The sequence below is a fragment of the Oreochromis aureus genome, linkage group 8 (assembly GCF_013358895.1).
Source record: "Oreochromis aureus strain Israel breed Guangdong linkage group 8, ZZ_aureus, whole genome shotgun sequence".
Taxonomy (NCBI): Eukaryota; Metazoa; Chordata; class Actinopteri; order Cichliformes; family Cichlidae; genus Oreochromis; species Oreochromis aureus.
The window spans coordinates 5,442,048-5,454,334 of NC_052949.1; the positions used below are offsets into that span (position 1 = coordinate 5,442,048).

At 47.1% G+C, this 12,287-nt stretch overlaps 1 protein-coding gene across 3 annotated transcripts in view; it reads right to left on the minus strand.

The window, feature by feature from the left end:
• Positions 1-1,605: 1,605 nt before the first annotated feature.
• The window catches only part of LOC116335625 (Snf2-related CREBBP activator protein), a 35,845-nt gene continuing 25,163 nt past the window's right edge, over positions 1,606-12,287 (minus strand). For all 3 annotated transcript variants that reach the window (XM_039616232.1, XM_039616233.1, XM_039616234.1), the window contains 7 exons: positions 12,073-12,242; positions 11,752-11,948; positions 11,003-11,117; positions 10,426-10,551; positions 8,803-8,979; positions 8,605-8,688; positions 1,606-8,081 (listed from right to left, as the gene is read on the minus strand). In XM_039616232.1, the coding sequence (XP_039472166.1) occupies positions 3,141-8,081; positions 8,605-8,688; positions 8,803-8,979; positions 10,426-10,551; positions 11,003-11,117; positions 11,752-11,948; positions 12,073-12,242 (5,810 nt within the window). In that variant the 3' untranslated portion in view covers positions 1,606-3,140. The remainder of the gene's footprint in view (positions 8,082-8,604; positions 8,689-8,802; positions 8,980-10,425; positions 10,552-11,002; positions 11,118-11,751; positions 11,949-12,072; positions 12,243-12,287) is intronic.

Below are 12,287 nucleotides of genomic sequence, written 5' to 3' on the forward strand. Positions count from 1 at the left end.
ACCTGCTTAACTTGCATTTTTATGGTCTGTTTAATGCACAGGGTGTACAGTGGTTTGAAATAATTATGAAGAGCACTGCACCTCACAGGAAAATGGAAAACATCCCTGAAATCTTTGAAGTTGGCGAGCTTGCTGAACTCAACTGTGGGGTGTTTCCATCCTGATTGTGGGAGGAAAAAAAGCCAGTGGGCAGTTTTCATAAAAATAAGTCAGGGTGTCCTCCCTTCCTCTTCTGTTAGAGAGCAGCTGCTGCCTTTGTGACCACAGGGACAAAAAAAATGCAGGTTAACACAGACCAATGTTGTATTTTACCAAACATTTCATTTTTATGATTGAAAAAAGCTGATTTGAAACCAGACATGAGGTCAGTGAGAGGTCAGTGTAATTGTGACACTGAAACTCTTTAGCTGATTTATATTTAAGAGCTAAAACTAGTGATTGACCCAATAAACTCACCGCAAAAATGTTACAGATGAGGTCATGAATCAGGTGAGCCAAGGGCAGTTATATTCTCTAGTTAATTTTTATTCTATTTCAACTTTGTTTTTTTAATTCAGTTTAGTTTCAGTTTACTTGTTTTGGTTTAGTTTTCATTGGTCTTACTGTTAGTCTGTGAAAGTATGGAGGGCAAATGTCAGAGGCAAGATTTAGGAAAACAAGTAAAAGCATTACAATAAAAACAGAAGCCCTTCATAAAAGCAGTTGATTCTCTGTTACAGATACAGATGCTGTTTCAGGGCACTGGGGGGGGAAAAATGGGGAGGGGGGTTCTTAAAAAAAATTTTCTCAGCATTCTGGAAAAACAAATCTAAAAGACCCCTCCCCATTTTGTCCAGTGGCACTAATAGTCTTCCATTTTTTTCTGTCTTGGTCAATAAGCACACCCAGCAGTACCTCATCAGAAATACTAAAACTTAAGACATTTCCTCTTTATTCTTAGTTAAAAAAATTATTCGTTCATTTTAATGTTTATTCAAATTAAATAAAACCCAGATGTAGCAAAAGTTATATAAATTAAAACTCATATGCAAATTTATACATATTTTTGGTCAGAGGGTTCGATAAGTAAAATTTCCTGACAATTTTTCACAGTTCAGGATTTAACCTCAGCTGAGTTGGTTTGTTGGCTTCAACTGTTTTTTCTAGCTCCAACTGCATTTTTGCAGGTAGAAGTCATGATATTTGGAAGTGAAGGCATTAAGATTGCATCCATAAACACACTAATAACCTCTTGGATGACTTCTGCTACACAGCAAACCATATTTGTTAGATAATCCATTAAGAGTTGGAGTACGGTAAGTCGCACTAATAGAAGGTGAAGCTCAGCAGACAGTCGCAGAGCTCCAGCTCTTCTTTCTTTTGTCCTTTTGTCCTCGCCTCTGTCAGTGCGCCCCAGGGTGGCTGTGGCTGCAATGTAGCTTGCCATCACCAGTGTGTGAATGTGTGTGTGAATGGGTGGATGACTGGATATGTAAAGCGCTTTGGGGTCCTTAGGGACTAGTAAAGCGCTATATAAATACAGGCCATTTACCATTTTACCATTTGTTGGTCACAGACAGAAACAAATCTTCATAAAATTAAAAAAAAAAAAAAAAAAAAAAATTCAACTAACTTTTGGTCTTTTTATTCAACTGTAATTGCCATAATTTTCAAGTAAAACAATGTGGAATTACAAGGATCAAAGGAATGCAACAAAAAGAGACAGAAATCAAAGTAAGACCATCACCATAAACTACCCCCCCGCCCCCCCACACCAGATATCACCTTTGTTCAAAAGTAATTCGACAATTTACAGTCATCTCAAACTGTACCAGTAATTTTATTCACTTTTTTTTTTTATTTTGTCCAAGTATACTTTTTTTCTTTTCTTTTTTTTTTTTTTTTTTTTAAACATGAACCAAAATCGATGATGTGAGAGAGACAAGAAAAAAAAAAAGTTCAGAAAAATAAAACATTAATTCGGTAGCACTGATGCTCAGGGTGTTTTTCCTTTCATGTTTCATGTAAGGGTTGGATTTTTCCCCACATCATTTTTTGGATTAATTTGTTTTTTAATAACTGAATAAGAGAAATTTAACACCCCTGCTTCAGGTGCTTCACAAGGCAATCTGAGGTTCAAAACCATTTGGCCACAGAGGCCCTCTTAAATTCAGTTCTCGACATTTACTTGGCTTTTTGTGACAAGTAATTTTTTAAACTGCCTTTAGGACGTTTTGGGGGAGTGAAAGCTGGATTTTGTGGTGTGACAAACATCGTCAGGTACCAGGAACCAATTAATCGACTTCAGTTGTTGAACAAACGCATCACAACACCACAGTGTACTGAAAAAAAGCCGAGGGCCACGTTATTAAAGATGTGCAAAAGAGAAATGCAAGGCTGGATTTTCGAATCCGATGAACAGAAAGTGACATGGAAAAAAAATAAAAAATAAACAAAGAGGGGGAGAGGAGGGGCCAAGCAAAAAGACGAGCTCCAGCATAGTGCAGCAAAGATCACATTGACAGATCTGTTCTCTTCCTAATAACCTGGAAGAAATAATAAAATATGCATAACTTATCAACTGACTACAGAGAAACAATAGTCAGGACAGAAAATCTCAAAACCAAACTTTCTAAAACCTTCAACTTACAATACAACCGCTCACTCGAGACTTTTAAATGTCACACAAATTACTTTTCATGTGTAACCCCAGCAGAGGGCGCCGTTTAACCCCGTCTTAACAGAGCATCTGAGTGTTCCAGTCTTTTAATGATTACAGTACATAATGTGAACTAACAACTTGCACCTTTTGTCCCACCCACGCCCCACCCCCTCTGAGTCCAAGTGGCGAGTTTTATCCACGACATGTCCACATATCTGGACGCTCGACACTGGCGCCACCTGTTTACCGTCAGTCCAGCGTCCCTGAGCCTTCCCCCAGTGCTGAAAAGCAGAGCTGGCGCGCCCCGACTAGAAAGGGAGAGGGCCCGAGAGGCGGGGAGGTCCCTGGCTTGTGCAGCACTCAGTTTGCTCTTGTTTTTCCTCAGAGTGCAGACAAAGCAGCAACCTTGGAGATCACGCCATGCTCTCGTATCACGCTCTGCCACGCCCTCGCTTCTGTTTTTTGTTTTTGTTTTTAATTCCCCCCTTTGGCACTCCAATCATGTCTTATTGTGACGCTGTTGGCTCGAGGAGGAGCGGGTGCTTGCAGCCGGTGACCGGGCCTGCACCGCAGCGAGTGCAGCAACACTCCGTAGCACCCTGTCCGGCGTTGACCCCTCGGTTCCCGAGCTGCTGGTCACATCCTGCGAGAGCTTCTGGGACCTCCTGCCATCCTTGCGACTCTCTCGCTGTTGCTTCTCCTTTTTGTCACGGCTCTTTGCTCGCTCAGGGCTGCGTTCCCTCTCCCGTTCGCTGCCGGAGGAAGTGGCACGGGAGCGGGAACCTCGGTGCTCCGTGTTCTGGGAGCTGAGGGTGCGCTGGCTGCTGTTGCTGCTGCTGCGGCTTCTGCTGCTGCGTCCGCCGCAGTCGCCCTCGCCGTCGCTGCTCATGCTGCTGCAGGCGCTGTGGCCCCGTGACGACGATCGCGTCTCTCCCTCGCCTTCCTTGCTCCTCGAGGACTTCCTGCTCCCTCTCTCTTTCTCCTCTGGTTTAGGCCTCTTATACTCCACCTCTAAGGGTGGAACCAGAGAGCCAGGGCACTGTCTGGTGGAGCGTGATGTAGATCGGCTCGGCTGATTGGGTGTTGAAGGTTTGCTGCTTTTGTTGTTGGTCACAGAGTTGCTCTGAGGAGAGGCTGGCACACTTTTACTTTTAGGCTTTTGGTTTTTGTCCGAAGGGGCAGTGGTGGAAGTCGCAGAAGCTTTAGGGGTGGAGTCTTTCCGAGGGGTGTGGCCCGGGGTGTCCACCCTGCCTTTCATAGCTAAAAGCTTGGCTGCTGCATTGAGTGCTGAGCACCTTTTCCCTAGAACCTCTGGCTCAGGAGGCAGCGAGGACGTGCTGTTGGACAGCGTTTTAGTGTCCTGTGGCGGCTGTGATCCCGCAGACTTCCTGGTGATCCTAACAGAGGAAGTATCGCTGCCCGACTCTCCTCCCGTGGACGCGTTGGCATTGTTTGACGGGTTTCTGTCTGAGCTGCGTGCTGGTTTGGCTCCCTTTCTGTCCTTGGTGCACTTTTCCTTCTCCTGATCTTGGAGCCTGCGTTTTGCTGAGCGAGTGAGTCGGTGCTCCTTCCTGCTGTCGCCGCTGTCAGAGTCGGAGGAGGAAGAGGAAGGAGATCTGGAGCGCCTCCTTCGAGAGGCAGTGGTGGGAAGATCTGTCTCACTACCCCCTTCTATCTTCTCCTCCTCCTCGCCTTGTTCCTCCTTGTCCTCCTTCCCTGCCTCTGATGTAGGATCCACTCGCCTCTTCTTGGTAGGATGTCGGTTCTCGTAGGTCCTCTTGTGGTGAGCATGGCGGGTGAGGGTGGAGGTAGAGCACCCAGACGATGGCGAAGAAGAGCGAGCAGACTCCTGGCTACTCTGGCGACTAAGTGACCTTTTCTGTTTGGCAGGTTTCTGATCCTCAGTAGTTTTCTCTTCTTCCCGAGGGTTAGCTTCATCTTTCGGAGTGGGGGTTGTGGCTTTTGTTTCTCGTCCCACTCCTTGGGGACTTCCTGACTCTTTGGTCTCAGAGGAACTCTCCACCTTTCTTCTTTTAGGCTGAGACTGGCTAATGTCTGACTTTTTGTCGTCGTCTTCCTTACTCATCGCAGCTTCAGCCTCCACAGGATCCGTTTCCATTTCTGTCACCTCTTCTTGGTCGCTTTTAGAAGCTGACTCTTTCTCTGTTGATGGCTCTAAAGATGGTGCAACGAGGGTAGTGGATGAGGGAGCGGATATGGGAGCAGGTGTGGCTTCCTCGGTCTGAGATGGTGCAGGAACTCTTGTGGATGAAGAAGTTTGTAGCTGAGAGGAAGTGACTGCAGAGGTTTGTGTAGTGGACACGGGTGGAGCTGTTTTGGTTGTGGATGCTGTGACTGTAGCTACTGACGCAGGGGTGATGGTTGTGGTTGTTGACCCTAGGGAAGTAGACTTTTCTGGTGATGGTGTAGCTATGGTGACAGACAGTGATGCTGGTGTTGTAGCTGTTACCGGAGGTGTTGTCTTGTCAGTCTTTTCTGCAGTTTTGGGAGGAGCAGAAGAAGAAGAAGTGAGGACTTCGGAGGGTGCTGCAGTTGAAGGTGTTGTTACTCCTTCTGCTGGGGTTGATGAAGCTGCTGAAGCCTTCTTTGCCTCTGCAGGTGTAGCAGCACTTGTGGATGGTGTAGTTGGAGGAGGTGTGCAGACTGGACTTGATGCTGAAGGCTTTTCGGGCTCTACATGTTCCTGAACCTCTGCAGTTGGTGATGCTTGTTCGGTCGGGCTTTTGTTAGCAGTCTCAATTGTCTTCGCTTTGGCTGGAGGGGAAGGTGGAGCTGTATTACCAGAAGATGGTGCCACTGTTTTGACTGGTGGTGATGTAGAAGTCTTGTCAGACACGTTCTGGATTGAGTCTAACATACTGGTTTGTGCTGTTTTTACTGGAGCTGTCACAGTTGTAGCTGTAGCTGGGGAGGTCTGCTTGGGCGAAGGTGGAGCTGGGGAGGTCTGCTTGGGCGAAGGTGGAGCTGGGGAGGTCTGCTTGGGCGAAGGTGGAGCTGGGGAGGTCTGCTTGGGCGAAGGTGGAGCTGGGGAGGTCTGCTTGGGCGAAGGTGGAGCTGGGGAGGTCTGCTTGGACGAAGGTGGAGCTGGGGAGGTCTGCTTGGGGGAAGGTGTAGCTACAGGGGCCTGTTTAGGCAAAGCTGTAGCTGGAGAGGTCTGCTTGGGGGAAGCTGTAGCTTGAAGGCTCTGCTTGGGTAAAGATGGAGCTGGGGAGGTCTGTTTGGGGGAAGCTGTAGTTGGAGGGGCCTGCTTGGGTGAAGCTGTAGCTTGAGAGGTCTGCTTGGGCGAAGCTGTATCCAGACTAGATACAGGATGACTGGAGGGGGTGGAGGCTAGAGAGGCTTGTGGCAAGTCCTTCACAAGAGAAGCAGTTGGAGGTGATGTCACTGCAGTGGTGACTTGTGGTGTAATACTAACTGTTACAGACACTGTGGTAGCAGCTGTTGTGAGTGTTGGGGTGGGGTCTTTAACAGCTTTGGAAGATGACGTAGTGGGTGGAGTGGAGTGTGTAATTGGTGTGGTTGTGGTGGTGGTTGCCTCCACAGCTGGTTGAACAGCAGCCTCTGAAACTGTGGAAACCACAGGTGTTGGTTTAACACCTGGAGGAGGAGGTGAGACATCGCTGACAGGTGGTGACGAAGCTGTGTTGCTGACGGGGGTGGAGGTATACGTGGAAGAAGAGAGGACTGGTGCTGGGGCTGGACATGGAGCTGGAGCTGAAGCAACCACTTGGGGAGAGGCAGGCTCAGAGATCGGTGAGGTCACCTGGGGTGCAGGTGGAGTGGGAAGTGAGACGGGTGTGGAAATTTCATCTGACTTTGTTGAAGAGGCTGGATTTGGAGGCGGGGCCAAAGCCTCAGTTTTAGTGTCTGTCTGATCAGCTTTGGTTGACTGTGAAGACTGAGTCATTTCAAAAATAGCAGCAGGAGGCGGGGTCTCTGAGATCGTCAGTTCTGTCCTGGAATCAGTTTTTGATAGATCAGAGTTCTGGCTCTCATTAACGGTCTCTAGCGTGGTCGTCGAGTCCTTTCGGGGACGACCCCTCTTACGTTTAGGGGACAGTGGCGGGTTTCCTTCCTCAATTGCCGAGATGGGATGTGGGGATGTGGTCGATGTGTTGTCAAGTTCAGGTAGTCTTGTGGGAGTCTTAGGGGGCCGGCCCCTCTTTCTTTTCAAAGGTGGCATGAGAGAGTTCACGCTGGACTCCGCAGCAGAGGCGGAAGCAGCGTCTCTGCCTGGTGGCATGTCTGTTTTCCTGGACTGGTTCACTCCCCGTCCTCTCCCCAGATGCTGCTCTCCCATCTGAGCAGCCATACGAGATTCTGTTTCCAATCTGCGCCGCACAGGAAGATTCCTCAGCACTGGCATGTCAGGAGACAGATGAGGAGGGGAATATGGAGGATAGCCTCTGACAGGCTGAGGGTGCACAGGCGGACTTGGGGTAGCGTCTTGGTCCAGAGGGGATTTGGTAACAGTCTCTTTAGTTTTGCTGTCTGGGCTCGGTGATGCGTCCTCTTTGTTTGGCTCGTCAACAAATCCAGCACCGCTGTCCTCCGCCGTTGCCTCTTCTGAAGAGCAACCACCTCCTGTCCCACTTCCTCGCCGCCGCCTCTTTCGTGGCTCCTTCTCTTCCACCACTGTGACCAGCCGGCCCGGGAGCTTCCGCAGAACTTTGGCTGATGGTGAATCTTCAACCAGTCCCCGCAGCACTTCACCGTCCGCTGACTGCCGCTTGCGAGGCGACCGTGAGCTGGTGGAGGGAGGAGACATGGCGCAGTCTTTACTGTCATCGTCCTTAGTCTGATGATCCGCCGGACAGCTGGACTCCAGCGATGACTCAGACGCCCTCCTCTCATTCTCCACCTCCTTCTCCTCCCTCCCCGTTTTGGAGATTTTACTGTCCGTCTCCCCAGCACACTGCTGTTTCCCACCAGGGGGCGAGGCTGTAGGAGGGGAAGGCACTGGGCTGGGATGGGAGCGGTTTGGTTGAGTCCTGGTTTTGGCGCTCTGGTGATCTCTGGCGGGAGATGACGCTTTCGAACATTTGGAGGAATCTTGAACCCGGGTGGATGATGAAGTTCTGTGGTGGTCTGTGCGGTATGGGGTCGTAGACACAGAACCTGTGTCTTTGGCAGCTCCTCGTCCTCTCAGACCTGAGCGGGATCTTTCAGGCACTTCTCTGGGAGTCGTGGGCTCAGGCTCAGTTTCAGGCGAAGCCCCACGGAGTCGGCCGCTAGTCCTCGTAGAGGTGGCGGTCTTGTCCTTGGGTTTACGACCACGGCGGGCTGGAGCTGGATGGGCGGGTTCGACAGAAGTTGGTGTTGACAAAAAGTCATCCTCGTCATCATCAGATGACGTGTGGAGCTTCAGGCCCTCCTCCTTGGCCTGGTCCAGACCCTTCCTGGCAGCCTCCACCTGTTCCTAAGCACACAAGAGGAGAAGATTTTTTTTTTCAAGTTTTATCAAGTTAAAATGTTTGACTTAAACCAAAATCAAATATATTCTAGTTCCTGCTTTTCCTTTTATTGTCTAAATTACTTTCAAGTATTATCGTGGCGATCGTGGCTCAAGAGTTGGCAGTTCGTCTTGTAATCGGAAAGTTGCCGGTTCGAGCCCCAGCTCCGACAGTCTCAGTCGTTGTGTTCTTGGGCAAGACACGTCACCCGTTGCCTACTGGTGACGTGTCTTGGGCAAGACACGTCACCCGTTGCCTACTGGTGGTGGTCAGAGAGCCCGGTGGCGCCAGTGTCCGGCAGCCTCGCCTCTGTCAGTGCACCCCAGGGCAGCTGTGGCTACAATGTAGCTTGCTATCACCAGTGTGTGAATGGGTGGATGACTGAACATGTAAAGCGCTTTGGGGTCCTTAGGGACTAAGTAAAGCGCTATACAAATACAGGTCATTTACTACTAATTATTAAGCTGAAGTTGAAAGTTGTGATTTTACCTCAGCCTGCTTCAACTCCTCTTTGCACACATCTTCTAACGAAGCTTCCAGGAAGTTCATGGCGTAGCGTTCAATGGGAGTGAGCTAAAGACAAGCAGAGGAAAAGGTACGTTTAAACAAACTGTAATTCAAAGATTCAGCAGAGCATTAATATTTTATTATATTATACATTTTTATAGTCGATGCCTTTTTACTCACCTGCTCCACCAGTGCGGCTATTTCCTGCTCCGCTTTAGAGAGCTCCTCCACTTCCTCCTGCTCCCCGCCGTCATCCAGCGGTATGTTTTCGTTGAACTCCGCCAGTTCGGCCACCTGCTCTGCTTTGGCCTGAGAGGCTGCCACTATGTCCTCCTCATCCTCAGCACGACACAGCGCCTGAAGCAAACAGATGGAGATAATCAGGTAAATGTCCACAAGCATGATAAATGTGGCAGGAGTAAAACTTTTTCCTGACTCTTTTGGATTATGTGTGCATACAAGGTGTGAAATAAAGTTCAGGTTTTAAAAATCAAATAACTTAGCCTAGTCAAATTGGTCGAATCTCCAAAGTTATTCTATTGTATTCTTTTCAAACAGTGGTCCAGGTTAGTGAATGGAATTGGAGGAGGGGAAAAATAGCAGCTACAACACCCTGACCAGATGGAGGAGTTATTATAAATTTCGTCTCCTGCAGAGTTGGAAAAGGATGAAACTATCCATAGAGTCCAGAAATGTTTTTGTACTGGTCTATAAATGGGTTTAGTCCTGCTGTAAATTTGGGCATTTTAACACCATCACCATCCTCATATACATGTTTACATGAATATGAGGATGGCTTGCTTTCAAAGCCAGCCTCAGATGGCTTCATTTTTAAGCCCTGGATGTCAGCAGAAATTATCTAAACTGTGGTGCGTCCCAGCACACAGCACAGTGCAAGAAAATTTTTGAAAATGTGCATTATCAAGGCTTTGACACGCTGGAGGAGATCAAGAGTTCAAGTACAGCCAGGGCACAAGTAGAGGAGGAACACGACAGGAGTTCTCGTGTCAGATCAAGCCACAAAACTGGGAGCCGTTAGGGATGGGAATCGAGAACCAGTTATTGTAGAAAACCAGTTCCAAGTAGTTCAATTCCGGTTCTTGCACAATCAGCTGATTTCAGTTTGTGTATCAGAGGAGGAAAATAGCGAAGCAGTCTAGAGCATGGATCTGAACATTTACTTTTATTGTACAAAAGGACGAGATGAACGGTAAAGTGGAAACCTGCATGTCCAGGACAGAAAAAACCGCAACAACGGTTCTTTAAAAGAATCTGCCCAGACAGCATGCTAACGCTAAGCTAGCCAAGAACGCAGAGTGAAAGTAATGTAACAAGTAGTATAACGAATTACATTTTCCTGGGTGTAATTAAGTCATGTACTGCATTACTTTTGAGAAAAGTGTTCTGTGTAATAATTACTTTTTTGAGCAAAGTTTCAACACTGATCACAACAAAGACGGGAAATACCTCAACAAACATTTGACCCACAGTATACAATTAATTTGAATGAATGTAATTTCTTTGTTCCTGCTTAGCTGTCAAAACAGAGCCAATGAGGACCCAGTCGATTGATTAAGAATTGAATCAATGAGTAATGTCAATAAAGGAATCGCTAAATTTTTGAAAAGTCCTTGAAACAGTCCAGAAGTTCACAAGAAGATCACCTTTAACAGGAGATCATTTTTTTAAGCAAAAACCTGATTCAGTTTATACTGCATGTAAGACTTGCTGTAAAAGTACATTTTGTTCCTGGTAATCACCAAAAGGTGGGCGGTAAATATCCAGTTACACCAAGTTTCTAACCTGCTCCAGGATGGTGGTGCTCTGCTTGTTGACGGCTTCCTCCTCCTCAGCCTGGGGCACCGACAGCTCCACCGCCGCCTCCCTCTTCTCCCCCTCATTCACATCAAACAGCTCTCTGATGGTTTGCTGAGGAACAAAGTGACAGTCGATTTAGCAAAGGCAGAACGGGTTATGTGTGCTTGATGAAACAGAAAACAAGAGGCACTTGAACTGCTTAATGTCATCAACACACTAAACTCAAAAAGATCAATTAGAAGAAACTCCATTATACTTATAAAAAAAAAAAAAAAAAAAGCACAAGTGGTATTTATATAAAAGACAGTTTGAACAAATTTAATTAAAAGGGGGATGAGGTCTCGCCCTGTCATCCAGCACTGAAAAAATATCCCTTCACATGATACCAGTGACTGTATTCAATTATGCACCAAGCACCCACCCACATGTTTGAGCCCCTTTCGACTATTAATCATGCACAGATGAATCACTGAGCTTATCCAGACACAAAAGAAGAAAGAAGAGAAAATGCTCAACTGAAGGGCATTTATTTTACAAAGAAGGCCCCATGTAAACCCGATACCTGTTTAAAGAAGGCTGTGGTGAAGTTTCCTCCTTCGATAGCCATATCTCCCAGCATCCTCTTCTGGTTTGCCTTCTTCAAAATGTTCTCCTCCACCGTGCGCTCACTGATCAACCTGAGGAGGAACATAAAACTATTTAGTCTTTTAAAATCACATTTCTATTTTTCACTGGGCCAAAGATTATCGGTTGTATAAAACCTCCCCCTACACCCAGATGGGTTGGTGATGACCAGGTGGTGTGAAGCGTTTAACCAGATTCTGCAGATTTTTTAAATTCAGAGACTACTGAGCTCCAAATTCCGTTTTAAACTCTTTAGTTTTTTATTGCTACTTTTTTTTGTTGCTTTTGCTTCTGAAATTCTGCAAAGAACGTAGGAGATGCTCATCAGTTTAAGTCAAACAAGATGAATGCTCGTATGTGTCAAACAGATGCTGACGACATTTCTTTCTTTATGTTCAATGCAGCAGCTCTGTGCTCTCAGCTTTTTGTTTCTCTTTGTGTGTTTTGTCTGTGAGTTCAGTCTCTATTGTGTATGCTTATTTATTGTATGTCTGTCTGTGTTTTATAATATTGTGTCTGACTTTAAGCTACCAAGAAACTGATTCTACCACACGGAATTTCATTATATGGCTAAATAATGACAACAAAGCATCTTAAATCTTAGTTAAGGGAGTGGGTTTTGATTTGGGAAAGTTTTTATATGAGGATTATTATTTTTTTAGTAAAAGCAGGGAAAAAGAAAATCACCTGTAGATGTGGACGTCGCGGGTCTGGCCGATTCGGTGGCATCGGTCCTGAGCCTGAGCATCCATGGTGGGGTTCCAGTCACTGTCGTAGAACACCACAGTGTCGGCCCCGGTCAGATTGACCCCGACGCCGCCGCTGCGAGTTGACAAAATGAAGCAGAAGATGCGTCGATCTGCATTGAAGCGCTCCATGAGCGCCTGGTGGTGGCGTGCAGAAGACAAACAGAGGAAATGAGCATCACAGACAGACCACAGCTTTCTCGTTCTTGCCTGGAAGCAGAACAGGTGAAGATTACGTTATCAAAACACCATCACTGCTGACCTGTCTCTGCTCCACCCGGGTGCTGCCGTCCAGACGGAGGTAGATGTGTCCATGGTAGTTGAGGAACTGCTCCAGCACATCCAGCATTCGAGTCATCTGAGTGAAGATCAGCACCCTGTGGCCTCCCGCCTTCAGCTTTCGCAGCAAAGTGTGGAGAGTCTGAAGCTTACCTGAAAACAGGAGACAGAAGACACAAAATGAGCCACCAGCAAGCA